Source organism: Ovis aries, chromosome 19 (genome assembly GCF_016772045.2).
Source record: "Ovis aries strain OAR_USU_Benz2616 breed Rambouillet chromosome 19, ARS-UI_Ramb_v3.0, whole genome shotgun sequence".
Lineage (NCBI taxonomy): Eukaryota > Metazoa > Chordata > Mammalia > Artiodactyla > Bovidae > Ovis > Ovis aries.
This window is the reverse complement of record NC_056072.1, coordinates 6,616,964-6,634,745: the sequence shown is the minus strand read 5'-3', so window position 1 is coordinate 6,634,745 and position 17,782 is coordinate 6,616,964. Positions and strand designations below refer to the sequence as shown.

The 17,782-nt window shown below is 48.4% G+C and overlaps 1 protein-coding gene across 1 annotated transcript in view; it reads right to left on the bottom strand.

Annotated features, from left to right (window-relative positions):
• Positions 1–17,253, bottom strand: part of GPD1L (glycerol-3-phosphate dehydrogenase 1 like) — a 57,996-nt gene extending 40,743 nt beyond the window's left edge. The window contains exons 1-2 of the mRNA XM_004018202.6: positions 17,116–17,253; positions 3,581–3,758 (exon numbers count right to left, since the gene is read on the bottom strand). Coding sequence (XP_004018251.3) covers positions 3,581–3,758; positions 17,116–17,162 — 225 coding nt within the window. The 5' untranslated portion in view covers positions 17,163–17,253. The remainder of the gene's footprint in view (positions 1–3,580; positions 3,759–17,115) is intronic.
• Positions 17,254–17,782: the final 529 nt, after the last annotated feature.

Sequence of the window (17,782 nt, the reverse complement as noted above, 5' to 3'; positions counted from 1 at the left end):
GACCAGGGATCAAACCCGTGGCCCCGGCAACGCAAGTGCAGAGTCCTAACCACTGGATCACCGAGAAAGCCCCTGGGCTGGTTTTCTAACAGACTCTTCCAAAAAGCCACCCAGGGGTGAATCTGGAACAGACATTCACGAATTCTAGGCTCCCTGGGGGTCCAGTGGTTAAGAATTCGCCTTGCAATGCAGGGGACACTGGTTCGATCCCTGGCCTGGGAAGATCCCACGTGCAATGTGGCAGCTAAGCCTGTGCACCACAGTTACGGAAACTTGAGCACCTAGAGCCTGTGCTCCACCACAAGAAAAGCTACTGCAACAAGAAGCCCACGCACCGCAACAAAGACCCAGAGCAGCCAAAATTAAATAAATATATATTTTTTAAAGTTCACAAACCCCACTCACACCAGTAGCCGGGTCACCATTTTCATTCTCATCTCATTTCTTCCTTCCTCTGCAAGTCACTGCAAGGAGGCCAGGCAATAACCTAGAGTTTTCTGCTCAAGACTAATAAGCTGGAATTTTAAACTATCATTCTTCCAATTTTCTATTTCCTCCAATCCCCTTCAGTGATTTAGGTCTTAACCTTGATTGTAATTAAAGACCAGGCCATTCGCTGGCCTAGGGATGGCAAGCTACAACCATCCTAGATAGCATATCAAAAGGCAGAGACATTACTTTACTAACAAAGGTCCATCTAATCAAAGCTATGGTTTTTCCAGTAGTCACGGATGTGAGAGTTAGACCATAAAGAAGACTGAGCACCGAAGAACTAATGCTTTTGAACTGTGGTGTTGGAGAAGACTCTTGAGAGTCCCTTGGACTGCAAGGAGATCCAACTAGTCCATCCTAAAGGAGATCAGTCCTGAGTGTTCATTGGAAGGACTGATGATGAAGCTGAAAGTCCAATAATTTGGCCACCTGATGCGAAGAACTGACTCATTAGAAAAGACCCTGATGCTGGGAAAGATTGAAGGCAGGAGGAGAAAGGGATGACAGAGGATGAGATGGTTGGATGGCATCACTGAATTGATGGACATGACTCTGAGCAAGCTCCAGGAGCTGGTGATGGACAGGGAAGCCTGGTGTGCTGCAGTCCATGGGGTCGCAGAGTTGGACACAACTGAGCGACTGTACTCACCTGAGACCCGGCACATACCCTCATCTGGTCGGCAACCCCACTCTGGAAGTATTGCTATAAAACTCCTCAGCAAGTTCACCCAGACTGGGAATCACAGTTTTCCAGGACAGGAACCTACTGTGTCCCCCTCTGCCCGGCCAAGCAGTAAAGCTATTCTTTTCTACTTCACCCAAAACTCTGTCTCTGAGATTTGATTCAACACCGCTAAACAGAGAGGCCAACCTTCCAGCATCACCGCTGTTCCTCGCCCGGGCATCCCTCCCCAACAAAGCCTCTTGCTTTGCCAGTTTGTGTGTCTCCTGGGACAATTCATTTCTGAGTGTTAGACAAGAGTCCCCTTTCAGGCCCTGGAAGTTGTCCCCCTTCCTGCAGTGGGCATATTAATTACTATTGTTATTTATAAAGTTATTTTATTTATATATTTATTGGCTGCAGCCCACAGCTTGTGGGATCTTAAGTTTCCCAGCCAGGCACCCTGCATTGGAAGTGAGGAGTTTTACCACTGGACCACCAAGGAAGTTCAGCATATTAGTTATTTTAAGGTGCTGGGAAAGATCTAGGGCAGGAGGAATAGGGGGTGACAGAGGATGAGATGGTTGACAGGCATCACTGACTCAATGAAAAACAAACAGGAGGTGTCCTTATGTAAAAACATTTACATTTATAAAGGAAATCTCCATTTGTAAGGGGTGGGGGGTTCTCCCTCCAAGGGAAGAAGAGGAGGGCCAGATCTCTACAACTCCAAAACTAGGAAGGTAAAGATTAAATCTGCATAACAACCTCACCTTTGTTTCCTGTGCTTCCCAGCTCACCTCCCGTAATTGACTCTCCCCATCATGAAATTAAAAGACACTTACTTCTTGGAAGGAAAGTTATGACCAACCTAGATAGCATATTCAAAAGCAGAGACATTACTTTGCCGACTAAGGTCCGTCTAGTCAAGGCTATGGTTTTTCCTGTGGTCATGTATGGATGTGAGAGTTGGACTGTGAAAAAAGCTGAGCGCCGAAGAATTGATGCTTTTGAACTGTGGTGTTGGAGAAGACTCTTGAGAGTCCCTTGGACTGCAAGGAGATCCAACCAATCCATCCTAAAGGAGATCAGCCCTGGGATTTCTTTGGAAGGAATGATGCTAAAGCTGCAACTCCAGTACTTTGGCCACCTCATGTGAAGAGTTGACTCATTGGAAAAGACTTTGATGTTGGGAGGGACTGGGGGCAGGAGGAGAAGGGGACGACAGAGGATGAGATGGCTGGATGGCATCACTGACTCGATGGACGTGAGTCTGAGTGAACTCCGGGAGTTGGTGATGGACAGGGAGGCCTGGCGTGCTGCGATTCATGGGGTCACATAGAGTTGGATACAACTGAGCGACTGAAGTGATCTGAACCCTCAACATCCTCTTTTTCTTGCTTTTTGGCCATGCCCTGAGGCATGTGGGATGATCTTAGTTCCCTGATGAGGGATCAAAGCCACGTCCCTGCATTGGAACCTCAGAGTCTTAACTACTGGACCACTGGGCAAGTTCCCACCATCCCCTTTTTCTCTTTAGCTGAGGATTATCTAAGGTAAGGGCTTCTATATTTTTGGTTACAAAGTTTTCCTGGGTCTCTCCTATGCATTTTTTTTTTCAATTGCTGAGGGGTATCCAACTCTTTGTGACTCCATGGAGTGGAGCCCACCAGGCTCCTTTGTCCAAGGAATTCTCCAGGCAAGAATGCAGGAGTGGACTGCCATTCCCGTCTCCAGGGGATCTTCCTGACCGAGGGATCGAACCCGTTTCTCCTGTACTGGAGGTAGATTCTTTATGACATGTTGTTCAGACTTGTGTCAACTTAATTGCTTAGGCCAGACAATAGAACCTAGAAGTGGAGAGAAAAATTCCTTCCTCCAGACAACCTGGAGTCTCTTGAACTATGAGAAAATTCATTCCTGTTGTTCAAGACACCCAGTCTATTTTGCTTTGTCATGGCAGCCCCAGCAAGGCCCACATTCTCAATAAAGAAAGTGAAGTCGCTCAGTCGTGTCCGACTCTTTGCGACCCCATAGACTGTAGCTCACCAGGCTCCTCCGTCCATGGGATTTTCCAGGCAAGAGTACTGAAGAGGGTTGCTATTTCCTTCTCCAGAGGATCTTCCCAACCCAGGGATCGAACCCAGGTCTCCTGCATTATAGGCAGACATTTTACCGTCTGAGCCACCAGGGAGGAAAACCAAAACAGATCAAGCAATGAACTTGGTGGGAGAAAGGAACAGGAGACTGGGGAAGCTGTTTTCCCATCCCCTCCCCAAAGTCCTAGGTGCTCACTCAGTCAAGCCTAACTTTCAGAATGAGCCAAATGAATTGGGTTGGCCAAAAGGTTCATTCTGATTTTTCCATAAGATGTAGTGGGAAAATCTGAGTGAATTTTTTTGTCAACTTTCTACCCCCAAATCTTACCACGTTTTCTGGCAGCTTGTGTCCAGGGAGGTATTTCACATTTTCATGGTCGTTATTTATGATGTCTGTCAGTTTTCTCCCATTAACTGTTTCTTCAAAGACCCACATCTTGACCGTGGAGGCAAACTTCTGAAGTTTCTTGACATTATTACCAATTATTTTTGCAACAGCTGAACCCCTGCAAAAGAAACGATGGAGAAGAAAATGTTTAAAAAAATAATAAAAAATGTTTTAAAAAGAAAAAACATGATAAATTCCCTCGAGCAGAAGGGAAAAAGCACCAGATTATAATTCAGTAGACTTGAGTTCTTATTCAAGCACTGAGCTTAGAACTCAAGATATGATATTGCCTCAGCTGAAACTTGGTTGTTTTCACTTGGAAATACCACCCTGTGGTCAGAAAAGCCTCAGAATTTGGTACAAGGTCAAAAAGTAGCTCCCCTTGAGACTAGAAGGCATCAACCTTTCTTGGAAGAGACTATCACAGGTGGAAGAGAAATCCACCTGAAAGATGGCATAAAAATAACACTTCAGGGCTTCCCCAGTGGCCCAGTGATTAACAATCCACCTGGCAATGCAGGGGACCCAGGTTCAATCCCTGCTCCAGGAAGATCCCACATGCAGTGAGGCAACTAGGCCTGTGCAACTCACAGGCTCTAGAGCAACTACTGAAGTCCATGTGTCTTACAGCCTGGGCTTTGCAATAAGAGAAGCCTCCACAATCAGAAGCCCGACCACCACAACTAGAGAGTAGCCCCCTGCTCACCTCAGCTGGGGAAAGCAACAGAGACCCAGTGTAGCCAAAAATAAAATACAGAAATTTTGAAAACAAAAAAGCAAAAACAAACAAACAAACAAACAGTTCAAGGGTTCCCAAAGTCTCCAAGGCCATTAGGCTTTACTTCAAATCCATCAAAAGACAGTTCATACGCAGTTACTGTAGAATAAGCTGTGTTCTGGTGAACTCCACCAGGGCCCAAGTGGAGTCATAAAGGAAAGACAAGATCCAAGTGGATTCAAGAGAAAGAGCCGAGCAAGGGCTCCAGGTCTGGTCTCCCCACCAGACACCCAGCAGCCTCTAAAAGCTCCCTTTTCTCTGCATCTCTATTCACCAAACATATCCTGGGAATGAATCAGTCACCCATAGGCTTTCCCCCGAGGGAAGAGAAGATGCCAGTTAATGCAGTTGATGCCAGTCCTCTGCACAAGAGCCGTGGGTGTGCAGCTGGTCCCTACAGCAGAGATGTTGCTGGTTAGCTTGGGCACCTGTGCCCATTTCAGGGATGTGCTAGGTGCAGCAATTTGGGCCAGGGGTGGTACCTCTAGCTAAGCCAACCAGTTTCTTTTTCAGGACTTTGAACGGAAAAACAGTTTGTTTCTTAGACAACCTTCCTGGTGTAAGGAGCAAAGGAAAGAAAGGCCTGGAGCACCTGGAGAATTCACATGTCAGGGCATTCAATATTTTTTCTAAGATTATTCTTAAGACAGTTTGGAAAATGAGTAAGGGGTAATGACAAAAAGGGGGCAGGACCAAACTGATACAGAAGAGATGGAGAGTGTTATCCTTGCCTTTATCTTTGGCTGCACAATAGATTACGTGCAACTGTGGCTCTCCCTGTGAAATCCTTATTCTATGCCAGCAGGACAGTTTATTAGCTAAATAGCCATTCACCCAATTCTCCTCTGATACTTGATAGAAGAAAAGGCCAAGAATCTCCCCACCATCACTATCACCTTTATCCAAATGTTTATCCTGACAATTCACACAAGGTCAAAGGGACCAAGTGTGATTCTGATGAACCCAGCAAACCGAGATGGGTGGGGATCTCTAAGACACTAGGAATCCAAGTCTAGTAAAGCTAGTGAGAAAATAAACTAGAACCACAAGTGCCCTCCCCACCGTCCAGTCTTACTGGAATACACCTGCTTCTCCCTTCAGTTGCCTCCTTAATAAGTCAAGCATTTGCAACCAGGGACAAACCTACTGTAGTGTCTGCTGAAAAGTTAGTTAAGAGAACTTAAATAACAATCGGAACGATTAAGAACTAAGCCCACCAGACAGACCCTGTCCTCTGGTGCTCAAAGGAGCTTAGGACAGAAAAAAAATGAGAACTCCGGGTATACTGTTCACTCCTGGAAGCTCATCAGGACTGCATTCTACCTGCTCCTTAGCATCATCAACGCCTTCATTCAGTCTTTCATTCACACATTGATCTTGGTTGCAAAAAATGTCCTCAACACCTATTGTGTATAATGCATTTGGCAGGAAGCTGGCAATACAAAGCAGTGCTCCCCAAAGCTTCCCAACCACTTTGGGACTTCACTGGGATCCAGTGGCTAAGACACCACACTCCCAATACAGGGAGCCCAGGTTCAATCCCTGGTCAGGGAACTAGATTCCCACATACCACAACTAAGACTTGATACAGCCAAATTAAATCCATATTTAAAGAAAAAACAAAAAGCTTCCCACATGAGGCAGGAGGTAGAGGGCCTCCCAAAGTAAAGCAATTGGAGATTCATTCCCTTTGGACCAAAACTCCAAGGTGAGAACAGCAGGACAATTAAAGGAGGAAGTTGGACCCTGCCCCGATGACATATTTCTCATTCTCGAAGTCAGGAAACCTCCCCGACCACGCATGTGCAGCGAGGCTCCTTAGAGGCTACAGGGAAGTAATACCAGGGATGTTCCCTACCATACGCCTTTTTGGTACAATCCATCTAGGCTTAGTGATGTACGCACACACACGCGAGGATCCTGAGATACATCAAATATGGACTGTGAATGCAAACCAAAATGATCAGCCAAAGGAAAACCATTAAGAAATGCCCCATACGGAGAAGGCAACGGCAAACCACTCCAGTACTCTTGCCTGGAAAATCCCATGAATGGAGGAACCTGGTAGGCTGCAGTCCATGGGGTTGCAAAGTTGGACACAACTGAGCGACTTCACTTTCACTTTTCACTTTCATGCATTGGAGAAGGAAATGGCAACCCACTCCAGTGTTCTTCCCTGGAGAATCCCAGGGATAGGGGAGCCTGGTGGGCTGCTGTCTATGGGGTCACACAGAGTCAGACACGACTGACGCGACTTAGCAGCAGCAGCAGTATTCAACTGTCCTATCCTTCTGAACTTGGATGGCGAGTACTGCTGGAGAGACATATGGACTGGCACCATCACAAACTTGTTATCTCCATTCAATCTTATGAGCTTTCCATACCACCTGTCAACATTCAGCTTTCTCTGCTCTACTCTTCAATGACTATTCCAAATTCTCTTGAGCATTAACTTAAAACTTTCATTCTCAGGAGGTCATCTCTTTGCCCTGGAAGATTGAGAAAGTAGGTATCATTTTTCTCAACTATCTTCCTATCTTCTTGTAAGTTTACTCACACCAGCTCATTTTTAGCAACTTGATTTTAATATGCTGAAACCTGTCAGGGTACAGTTTAAACTCTGAAGAGTCAGTGAATGAAAATATGCAGATTAAGGGTGAGGGATATTTTTGTGGGCAATGTGCTTTATTTAATTAGCTCAATTCTTTTCTGTTCCTGATTATAGGGGATATGCATATTAAATATTTTCATCAATTTCTTGGGTATGAATAAAATAAATATCTGTGGTTTGTGAAAAAAAAAAAAAAAATAAATAAATGCCCCATAAAAGTAATTCAAACTGCCAGGAGAGTGCGCCTCAGGGACTCTCCCTCTGAGTCTGCCGTGTGTCTGTCCATACACACTGCACTCGCTTCCTCTTAATGAATACTTGCCTCACTCCTTTCCATCTTTGTGGAGTTCTTTTCTGCAGAGCTGAAGGACCAGGGCTCCTGCCACTGACCACTGGTCTAGTGGCTAGGATCTAGTTGACCTCGATCTGGACTCAGTCTCCAACTGGGAACTCAAGCCCTGCTCCAAGCCCTTGCAGGCGGAGGCCACCCGAGATCACACCCACTTAGGAGAGAACAAAGTAAAAGGAATTCACAGTCCTGTGTGTGGTAAGAGGTGAAGGGGAATGAGGGACACATGATTAGAAGGGTCAATTGCGACAGACTCTCAACACAAAGGACTCCAATGCAACCCAGTTCATCCACGAAAAGTCTCGCACACCCAAGATTCAGCTGAGAGAAACAAAGGACAGACCTGGCATTGGGGGTGGGGTGGGGGGCGCGGGGAGGGTGGTCCAGGGAGAAGACATGGGAACAGTCCCTACGTCTGCAGAGAAGCAAAGGGGCTTCACACTCTAGGGGTGGGAAGAACAGGCAAAGGAGAGCTTCCAGCCAACACTGAGCCAGTCGCAGGCACGTGAGGAGTGGGGCCGAGCCAAGAATGAACCAGCGGATTCAGAGACGCACAAGCAACAACATGTGCGTGTTATTTTCAGCACTGCGTTGGGGGAGAGTGGGCTATTTTGCAGCAGGAGCAAAGGGATGTATCAGATACGCAGCTAGAGGTAACTCCAGGTGACTCTGGGCCAAGCCGGTTCTCTGTCACTCATGGACGGGGTGGGGAAGGGACAGGAAGAGATGCGACTGGGGAAGCAAGAAATTCAACTCACTGAAGAATCTAGGGAGATGAACAAAAAAGATCTGCAACCTAGCCATGTTTTCACCGGGATTCCCTAGTGGCTGAGCTGGTAAAGATTCCGCCTGCAATACAGGAGACCTGGGTTCGACCTCCGGGTTGGAAAGATCCCCTGGAGAAGGCTACCCACTCCAGTATCCTGGCCTGGAGAATTCCATGGACTATATACCCCGTGGGGTTGCAAAGAGTGGCCACGCCTGAGCAACTTTCACTTCACATGTCTTCACCACTCTGCTCTCTCTCCCTGGGTCCCAGATGGACAGACACTCACCTGCTGGAAGTCCTAACCTCCACTAGGCAACACCCTCAACCCCTTGGTGCTGGCTCCTCGCTTCCTCTCCAAAAGAAGTGATATTTTAATCAGCTGAGGGACAAGATATCTATCCAGGCAGGCTGACAATTCCCAGAACTGCACGGTGCAGAAGCTTTCTGGTCCAGAAAGGAACCCACAAGACCATCCCTCTTTAACCAAGGAGGAAACTCTTCAGGGAGAACAAACAAGGGTTCAGCTAGACTCTTCTCATCCCAAGCCCAGAGCTGATCCAGCCTACGTATTCAAGGGAAGAGAATGGTCAATTTTGGTCTGTGAGTCATGTCCAACTCCTAGCGACCCCATGGACTGTAGCCCACCAGGCTCCTCTTTCCATGGGATTCTCCAGGCAAGAATACTGGAGTGGGTTGCCATTTCCTTTTCCACAATTTTGGTTTAAATAACATCTACTTTCTTATTTCTAAAAGCTATTCACGAAAGATGAAAAAGCCAATTACAAATAACTCACTACCAGAGAGAACCACTGTTAACATTTTGCATAATTCTTTGCAGCTAAGGGCTTTTAGAGAACAATCAAATGCCAGAGTATTTAGATGCAAATGTGAAAAATGAAGTATTTTAAAAATAGATTCAATTTGGTGAATGCTTATTTGATCTCTGGATAGGGAAGCTTCCTAAGTTTAAAATCAAAGCTAACAACCACAGAGGTGCGAACAACTTCACACAGAAAAAGGAGAGGGAGAAGGAGATGAAAAAAAGAGCCTGTCGATCAAACTCTAAACTGCAGGTGAAAAGCCTAAGATAGAATGCTACATTTAACAGAAAACAGGATGCAAAAGTGTACCTAACATATGATCATATGCAATTAATAAAATACATACTACCTCACACCTGTCAGGGTGGCTACTATATTAAAACAAAACGAAAAAGCAAGTGTTTAGTGAAAAGACATGTGCTCTGCTGGTGGGGATGTAAAATGGCACAACTGCTATGAGAAACAATACAGAGGTTCCTCAAAAAACTAAAAATAGAATTACCATCTGATCCAGCAATTCCCCTTCTGGGCGTACACCCAAAAGACTTGAAAGCAGGATCTTGAAGAGGTATTTGTTCATCAATGTTCATAGCAGAATTATACATGAGAGCCAAAAGATAGCGAGTGTTCACCGACGGACAGAGAAAGAGAAGGTGGTGTATATATTCCATCATTCAGCCTTAAAAAGGAAGGAGATTCTGGTACATGGTACAAGTGAAACATGAGGACATTATACTAAATGAAATAAGCCAGTTATAAAAAAAAAAAATCACTGTATAATTCCACGTATGTGAGGAATTCATATGAACTCTTTCTGGAAGTTGGAATCCAGTCACCACACGGAGGAGCCCAAGCTTGCCTGCTGCAGACAGAGAAACATGTGGCTTGTCAGCCCCATCAGCCTGGCCAAAGCCCATCCCCCATGAAAGGGGGTTTGGAGGACCGAGAGCCCCAGCCCACTCCCCACCCGAATGCTGCCTTACCAGTGAGCCCAGGAGAGACCAGCACAGACCCACCCCGCTTAGCCCAAACTGCAGAGCCCCAGACTCAGAAGCCAACAGTGACGGCTGTTTGAAGTCAGGAAGTCTCAGGGGGAGATAGCTGGGCAGCAGCAGATAACTGAAGTCCTGGCCCCCAACTGCGAAAGGCGCTGAGCCCCAAAGTGCAGAAGGGTGGCAAAGCGCCGCGAGGAGAGCCCCAGAGGAGCTGGAGGAACGCCAGGCTTAGCTCCTGATGCCATCAAGCCCTGGGAGTCAGGGATGAGGGGCAGAAGAAAGATCTGGAGGGGAGGCGCCTGACACAACTTCCCACCGGCAACTGCTGAGAAACCTGGAGATACTACAGAGAAGAGCTGGTGGATCCATGACTCTCTAAACAATGGGACGTGTCTTCAGAAAGAGTGGGCTCACCTGGCCGCTGCTCTGAGGCTAGCCGGCGGAAGCTGGTCTCCCACATACAAGGCTTTTCTAATGATTAATTTTCTAGATTCATTTTAAGGTCGGGCAGCTTATTAACGGGGCTTCCTTGCTGGCTCCGTGGTAAAGAATCCACCTTTGAGGCAGGAGACGCAGGAGATGCGGGCTGGATCCCTGGGTGGGGAAGATCCCCTGGACGAGGGCATGGCAAGCCACTCCGGTATTCTTGCCTGGAGAATCCCATGGACAGAGGAGCCTGGCGGGCTACAGTCCATGGCGTTGCAGCGTCAGACATGACTGAAGCAACTGAGCGCGCACACACCTTATAAACAGCCAAGTGTGATCCGGCCGTAACTGCAGGAGAAGGGATGCCTGCTGCGGAGGGAAACTGAACAGGATCTTTTTTCCCAAGACTTTTGCCACCAAGGAAGTCCCTCTGGGACACTTTTTAAGACCTCACTTCAATTTGATTTTTATACTAGACTTTTTTAGGGAGGGTAAGATATTCACTTTTTTTGTGCAGATGGGATTTGTTCAGATAAAAGTATGCTTCTCACTAAAAATGGTAAGAATTAGGAACTTCTCTGGCAGTCCAGGGCTTAAGACTCCACATTTCCATGGCAGGGCACATGGGTTCGATCCCTAGTCTGGGAACAAAGATCCCACATTCTGCTTGGTCATGGCCAAAAAACTAAATAAAAATGATAAGAATTTCTAGAAACAAGCACACTGAAGTTAGAGGGATCTGCGTTTCAATTCTATTGTATTAACCACTGACCTTGAAAAGTTTTCCGATGTCAATTTCATCATCTAAAATAGGGATGATAATAATAGTACCTCATAGGCTTATTATTAGATATACATGAAACAGCACATATCCCAGACACAGAAAATGCCCATAAGTGGTAACTACTATAATGATTATCCCCCTTAAAGATGAGGAGGAAATGAAGAATGGTGAAAGAGGGCTCAGATAGGAAAAGCGGACTCACCCCCAGAATAGCTGTGATGTTTTTACTGCACAGAAACAGAAATAGGTGTATCAGCCTGGAAGGTGTTTTCGGCCTGGCTGGTTGGGGAAGTGGGTCTCCTCCCAGGTTGCCCCTCCCCATCACTACCCATCCCTGCTTCCAGAGCAGAGGCGTGTCAGTTCCGCTGCCTGGGGACAGGGAAAGGGTCATTTTGACTTCAGAGGAGCTCACACACCGATGCTCAAATCTGTTCAAGCTCTCCATGTCAGGATACAGCAAGAATCATCACTGACACTGAGTAACACAGACGAAAAAGGACGACACGGGGGATGAAGAGCCAGCCAGGCTATATTCAGATGCTTCCAGCAGGGCAAAAAGAGCCACCCACATGTCCAGCTTCGGCCATCAGTGCAAAGCAGGCCAAAGGTCCCCCTGACCTTCAGTCCCAGGAGTCAGTCAAGCTGTGAGGTGACAGTGTAAACAAGGGCAAAAGATAACTTCTAGAAACTCCCCTGCTCTCTGATCTTTTCCCCTCCTCTGCCTCTGTTCCTTGGCATTTTGTGATTAGCACTTGCTCTCAGGTAGAAGTATGCTTCTCACTGAAAATGATAAGAATTTACAGAGACATGAATTGGAGTTAGAAGGATCTGGGTTCCCACTCCACCTTATTAAACACTGACCTTGAAAAGGTCCGTTGTGTGACTTGATAACAGTGCTGGTCAAAGGTGACCCAACTAACGAAAGTAACATTTTCTCATCAGCTGACATTGACTGAGTGCCAGTGGCTCTGCACTCTCCTGAAGCGGTGAAAGCCGCTCAGTCCTGTTCAACTCTTTGGGACCCCATGGACAATAAGTCCATGGAAATCTATAGCCCAGAATACTGGAGTGGTGAGCCTTTCCCTTCTCCAGGGGATCTTCCCAACCCAGGGATTGAACCTAGGTCTCTCCTGGATCACCACACTACATTCTAACCATGATCCTAAACAGCAGGTACCAAAGTCAGAACCTGACCCTTGGAGAGCACTTTGCTCAAGGACCTAGACTGACAGGGTAAGAAACCAGGACATCAGGGTGGAATCCTATTACTGCTGCCTCTTGCCTCACCTGACCTCCCAAGGAGGTCTGGGGTGTTTCTGGACTTAGCTTCCAGGCACAGAGGTGGGGCTGCAAATACAAGTGAAACTGAGTGGGGCCCTGTGGGGCTCCCAGGCACAGAGGCCTTTCTGTGTACCGTTTCTGGTAGGCAAGACTCCAGCCATTATACCTTTCCTGAGTTCCAAAGGGTGGATTTGGACAGTTGGCTAATCAACTGAGAAACCACCTAAGGCAAGATTAAAGGGACTAGAGCAGCTCATCAAGGTTAGAAGACCGACCACCTGAGATCCAGCATACTCCCTGATCTTGTCAGCAACCCCACCTTTGACCCACTGTTATGAAAACCCTCAAGTTCTCTGGAAGATACACACAGCTTTTCCAGGCAGAAGCCTGGTGTGTCCCTCTTTGCCTGACCAGGTAATAAAGTGGTCCTTTTCTACTTCACCCACAGCTCTGGTCTCCAGGGTTTGGTTCCGTATCGATGCACAAAGAGGCCGAGCTCTCACTAACACAACCCTGAGGTTTTAGTTCTCAAACTACATCTTATCCCTGTATCTGGGCGGCTGTCCCAAGGAGAGATCTCCTGGAGATCTTTTTGCTGGAGGAACTTTGTTTCATCTTTGCAGGAACTTAGGAGGCTTTTGTTTTTTCCTTTCAGTTGCTTTTATGAGTCATCGGGACCAGGCCCATGAAACGCAGTGCCGGTTTCCCGCGGCGGGCAGCCCAGCAGGGCTCAGTGAGGTGCCCCAGCTTCCACTCTCAAAGTGCAGGAGGGTGGGACAGGTCCTGTTATTCTTCAGGTATCTGCATAGTTATAGATGCTCATTTAAATTGCAGGACGAACTTAATGTGAGCCACCTTATAGCTACAGATATAACACCTTTATTTGCCTGAGCATTCTCAGCAACTTCAAGTTACCAAGTGTAAACACTGCTTAGGCAACTTTCTATTCCTGAGAATCTGGAAGGGCCTGTCTTTTGGTAATCTGTTTTATTTTTTTTATTTTTTGGTAATGTTTTAAAATTAGTGGAAGATTGGGTTCAGTGTTTATGGAAAAGATTGTGGTTCAGTGTTTAAGACTCTGTTCTAATGCGAGGTTATGGGTTTGATCCCTGGACTGGGAACTGGAACTAAGATCCCACATGCTTTGTGGCAAGGCAAAAAAAAAAAGTTAGCAAAAGGCTTAAGTCCCTGAGGGGAAAAAAATCTGCCCTGCCCTCAGGGAATGTGATTCAGCAAGTTCAGATTCCTTGGTACTAATTCTGGTTCAGCTGGTAAAGAATCTGCCTGCAATGCAGGAGATCTGGGTTCAATCCCTGGGTTGGGAAGACCCCCTGGAGAAGGAAATGGCAACCCACTCCAGTATTCTTGCTTGGAGAATTCTATGGACAGAGGAGCCTGGAGGGCTACAGCCCATGAGGTCACAAAGAGGTGGACATGATTGAGTGACCAAAGCACACACACAATTCTGATGCAAGTGGTCTTTGAACCATGTTTTAACGAACACTATTAAAAACACTGACTGCATTCCACTTTGCTGTCAAAGGTCTGTATAGTCAAAGCTATGGTTTTCCTAATAGTCATGTATGGCTTTGAGAGTTGGACCAAAAAGAAAGCTGAGCGCCAACGAACTGATGTTTTCAAATTGCGGTGCTGAAGAAGACTCTTGAGAGTCCTTTGGACAGCAAGGAGATCAAACCAGTCAGACCTAAAGGAAATCAACCCTGAATATTTATTGAAGGGCTGATACTGAAGCTGAAGCTCCAATCCTTTGGCTAACTGATGTGAAGAGCCAACTCTTTGGAAAAGACTGTGATGCTGGGAAAGACTGAAGGCAGGAGAAGGGGATGACAGAGAATGAGATGGTTGGATGGCATCACTGACTCAATGGACATGATATGCACAAATTCTGGGAGGCAGTGAAGGACAGGGAAGCCTGGCGTGCTGCGGTCCATGGGGTTGCAAAGAGTCACACACGACTTAGCAACTGAACAACAACATTAAAAACACTATTTAAAACATCTAATCTTGGGACTTCCCTGGCAGTCCAGGGGTTAAGATTCCATGCTTCTACTGCAGGGGCGTGGGTTTCATCCCTGGTCGGGGAAATAAGAACCCACAAGCCACAGGAGGAAAATAAACCCAAAACGTCTAATCTGTGGCAGATATTTCATTCCACTTTGTATTTCTTTTGAACGTAATCTTCCAAGTCCTTATCTGTCTGTGACCTGAAGGCGGAGACGGTGTCCACTGCATTCCTACCCCAGGAAAGACCACTATATCTGTATGGAGCAGACAGGCAAATGTCTATGACCAGAGCTGAACACTCAGTGGGCCCCTGGGCAGCCTCTCTGTGTCATTTTCTGTTCCTAAGTTCCTGAATCTCTCTGCTGAGGCCGCGGAACCTCTCTCTAGGACTGGCGTGGCTCTGTACCCGGGACAGAGCCTGGGAAGCCAATGACTGTTCCCATCTGCTCCCAGCATTAATGGAGCCCAGCAGCCAGGCCAAACCATCGGCACATTTCTCAATTGCTCTGCTGCAGTGTCACTAGCCAAGTTCCACTCCATTTCCTCGACCCGGAGCAAGCCAAGAAACACAGTTAAGAACATCAGAGTGAAGCTGCGGGAAGGCAGCCAAAGTCAGAGATGGGGGCAGGAGGGTCATTTCACGACTCTAGCTCCAGGCCCAAACCCCGCATGGCCCAGCCATTCTATTTCTCCTGCACCTTGCCAAAGAAGGAAAAGGTGCTGTTATCTGTGGTTCTGGGGCCTCTTTCGGAAGAGGAAACTAGTGTTAAAGAACACACGATGAATGGGCGTGTTTCCAGGCTCACAGTCCACGAGACAGCCGGCATTTCACTCAAGTGCCTGGGGATAAGAACCGGTAAAGTCCAGCAGCAAGTCCAAATGAAGCTCTCCCGTGGATAGTTACTGACTCAATTAAATGTAGGACAGAACATTTTGTTGTGGTTGAAAAAAGTTTACAGAAAAGTGCAAAATATCCTAGTATTTGCAGGGATGTGAGATAAAATACTACTTGTAAACATTCTCTTGCATCTGATGGAATTCTTCCGGAAAGAAGAGAATAAACTGATAACACTGGTTTTCCTCCAGGAGGTACCTTGGGAGACAACTGTGGGTTGTCTTGGAACTTGGAAAATAAATTTTTTTTTTTGGTGGGTTATGGGGTACCTTTCAAACAATGTGAATATGTGAATTTTTGCTAAATCATACATAATTACATTTCTTCGTTAAAAAATGAGTTTGGGGTGACTTCCCCAGTGGTCAAGTCTCCATGCTGCCAATACACGACGGGGGGGGGGGGGGGGGGGGGGGGGGGGGGGGGGGGGGGGGGGGGGCCATGTGGCGGCGGCAGGGGGCAGGGAGGGTTGGATCTCTGACTGTGGAACTAAGATTCCACATGCAGCTCAGTATGGCCAAAAGATCTTTTTTTAAACTTAGTTTGTGTTTATTCATTCAGTATTTACCAAGTACATGCCTAGCTCTTGCTGTTCTCAAGAGCTGAAAGGGGAGGAGTGGAAGCAGATAATCAAATAAGTCATCACCTGTGACAGATGTTAGCAACAGGGCACAGGGCTCCCGGCCTCGCTGGGATGGAAAAGTGGCGAATCCGAAAAGGTTTCCTCCAAAAAGTACTTTCTGGGCCAAGTCTTAAAGAGGAAGACCGAGTAACTAGTACCAATTTCTGTAGGACTGCTACAAGCGTGAACTTGCGAGCTTGATGAGTGTGCGGCCACAGGACTTAAAGGACATCACTCTTTTAACTATTCTTATACCAGTCCCTCGAATGTGGGAAAAACAGCGGGCAGCCATGGAAAAAGATTGAAAATATCAGATGCTATACCATATTCCGCCTCCTCGCCCCCAAGCCCACTTTCCTCTACAGTCACCCAAACACACCAAATAATCCAACTGTATTAAGTCTGAGAAAGGGAACTAAAAGGGCTAACGTTTAAAGTTCTTAGGAGAACTCCTAGCACAGCGGGGACGCAAAGCTTCGCAAACATCCCCCCCCTCCGCCCTGGCCCCCCAGCTAAGAATTCCCAAAGCCCTTGAGCTACTGGAAAAGCCCAGGCTGTAGGCAACTTGGTTTTTCTTCCCGATATGTTAGTAAGATACCAGACTTAGCAGAAGCCTGGAGCCGGACTTGCACTTGGAAGGGCAGAGCCGGCCCCGCCCTCGACCTGCATGGCAGGCACCCTTCATCCCCCTCTGCCTCGGTTTCCTTGACACGGAAACCCCAGGAAGAATGCTCGAGCCTCCTACAACTCCTCTACCCAGGCGATCTGCCCAGGAGAATGGAGAACGTCCTGAGGATGTTGCCCAAACCCCCGGGGCGTGGCGAGCAGGTGGCCCCCGTGCGTCCGCTGCCTGGTGCCGCGAGCGCAGACAGGTGCCCGCGGGCACCCGTCCCCTCTCTCTGCGCCGCCTCCATGAGCACGCGGGCTCTGGGCCTCCCCAGCTGGTGCCTCGGCGCGGCCTCCCCGGGTGCGCGGTGCCCAGCCGGGCCGCGACGCTGCCCGCCCCGCCTCCCCACGCGCGGTGCCGGGTGTCCTCGCCGCGGCGGGGACGCGCATCCCCGCTCGCCCTGGAGAGGGGCTTCCTGGAGGCGGAGTCCGCGCCGCCCGCCCGCTGCCGCTCACCAGTTCCCCGAGCCCACGATGCACACTTTCAGGGGCGCCGCTGCCATGGTTCAGGCCGTACGCTGCAGACCGGCGCGCGCCTACCGGATCGGCTGCCCGCCTCCACCCGCTCGGCATGAACCCGCTGCGGCGCACGACGGCCCCGCCCCGCCGCCTCTCGGCCAATGGCCGCAACCACCCCCGCCCGGGCGCCCGGGGCCACAGCTGACAGCCCGGAGGGCCAGCCCCGCCACTCCCGAGAGCCACTGCGCACGCCCGGCCCCGCGAGGCCCCGCCCATCCCAGCGCGAGGCCTCTCGGGACTTGTAGTCCGCTTCCGCAGACCTCCTCTCCCGCCGCGCCACGTGCAGCTCTGGCTGGTTTCGCCGAGACACGCGCTTCGGGCGCAGGGGACGCACCGCCTTCCTCGCGGAGCAGGCTTTCTCTAGTGCCTCCCTCTCCACCTGTCTCGGGAGGTGCTGCCAGGCTGCAATTTGAAGCCAAGAGAGGACTCTGGACTAAAGTCGACCCGGCTTGGCCCAGAGCCCCAAGAGGCCACTTTAGTTTCTTCAGACTCTGCCTCACCTGTGGAAACAAGAAACCGCCTGGCACCGCCAAACTTCGCCGTGGCCGTGTATCTTCTGAGGCCTTTGAGAATTGACCGGAGAGTACCTGCCCTCCAGGGTGGG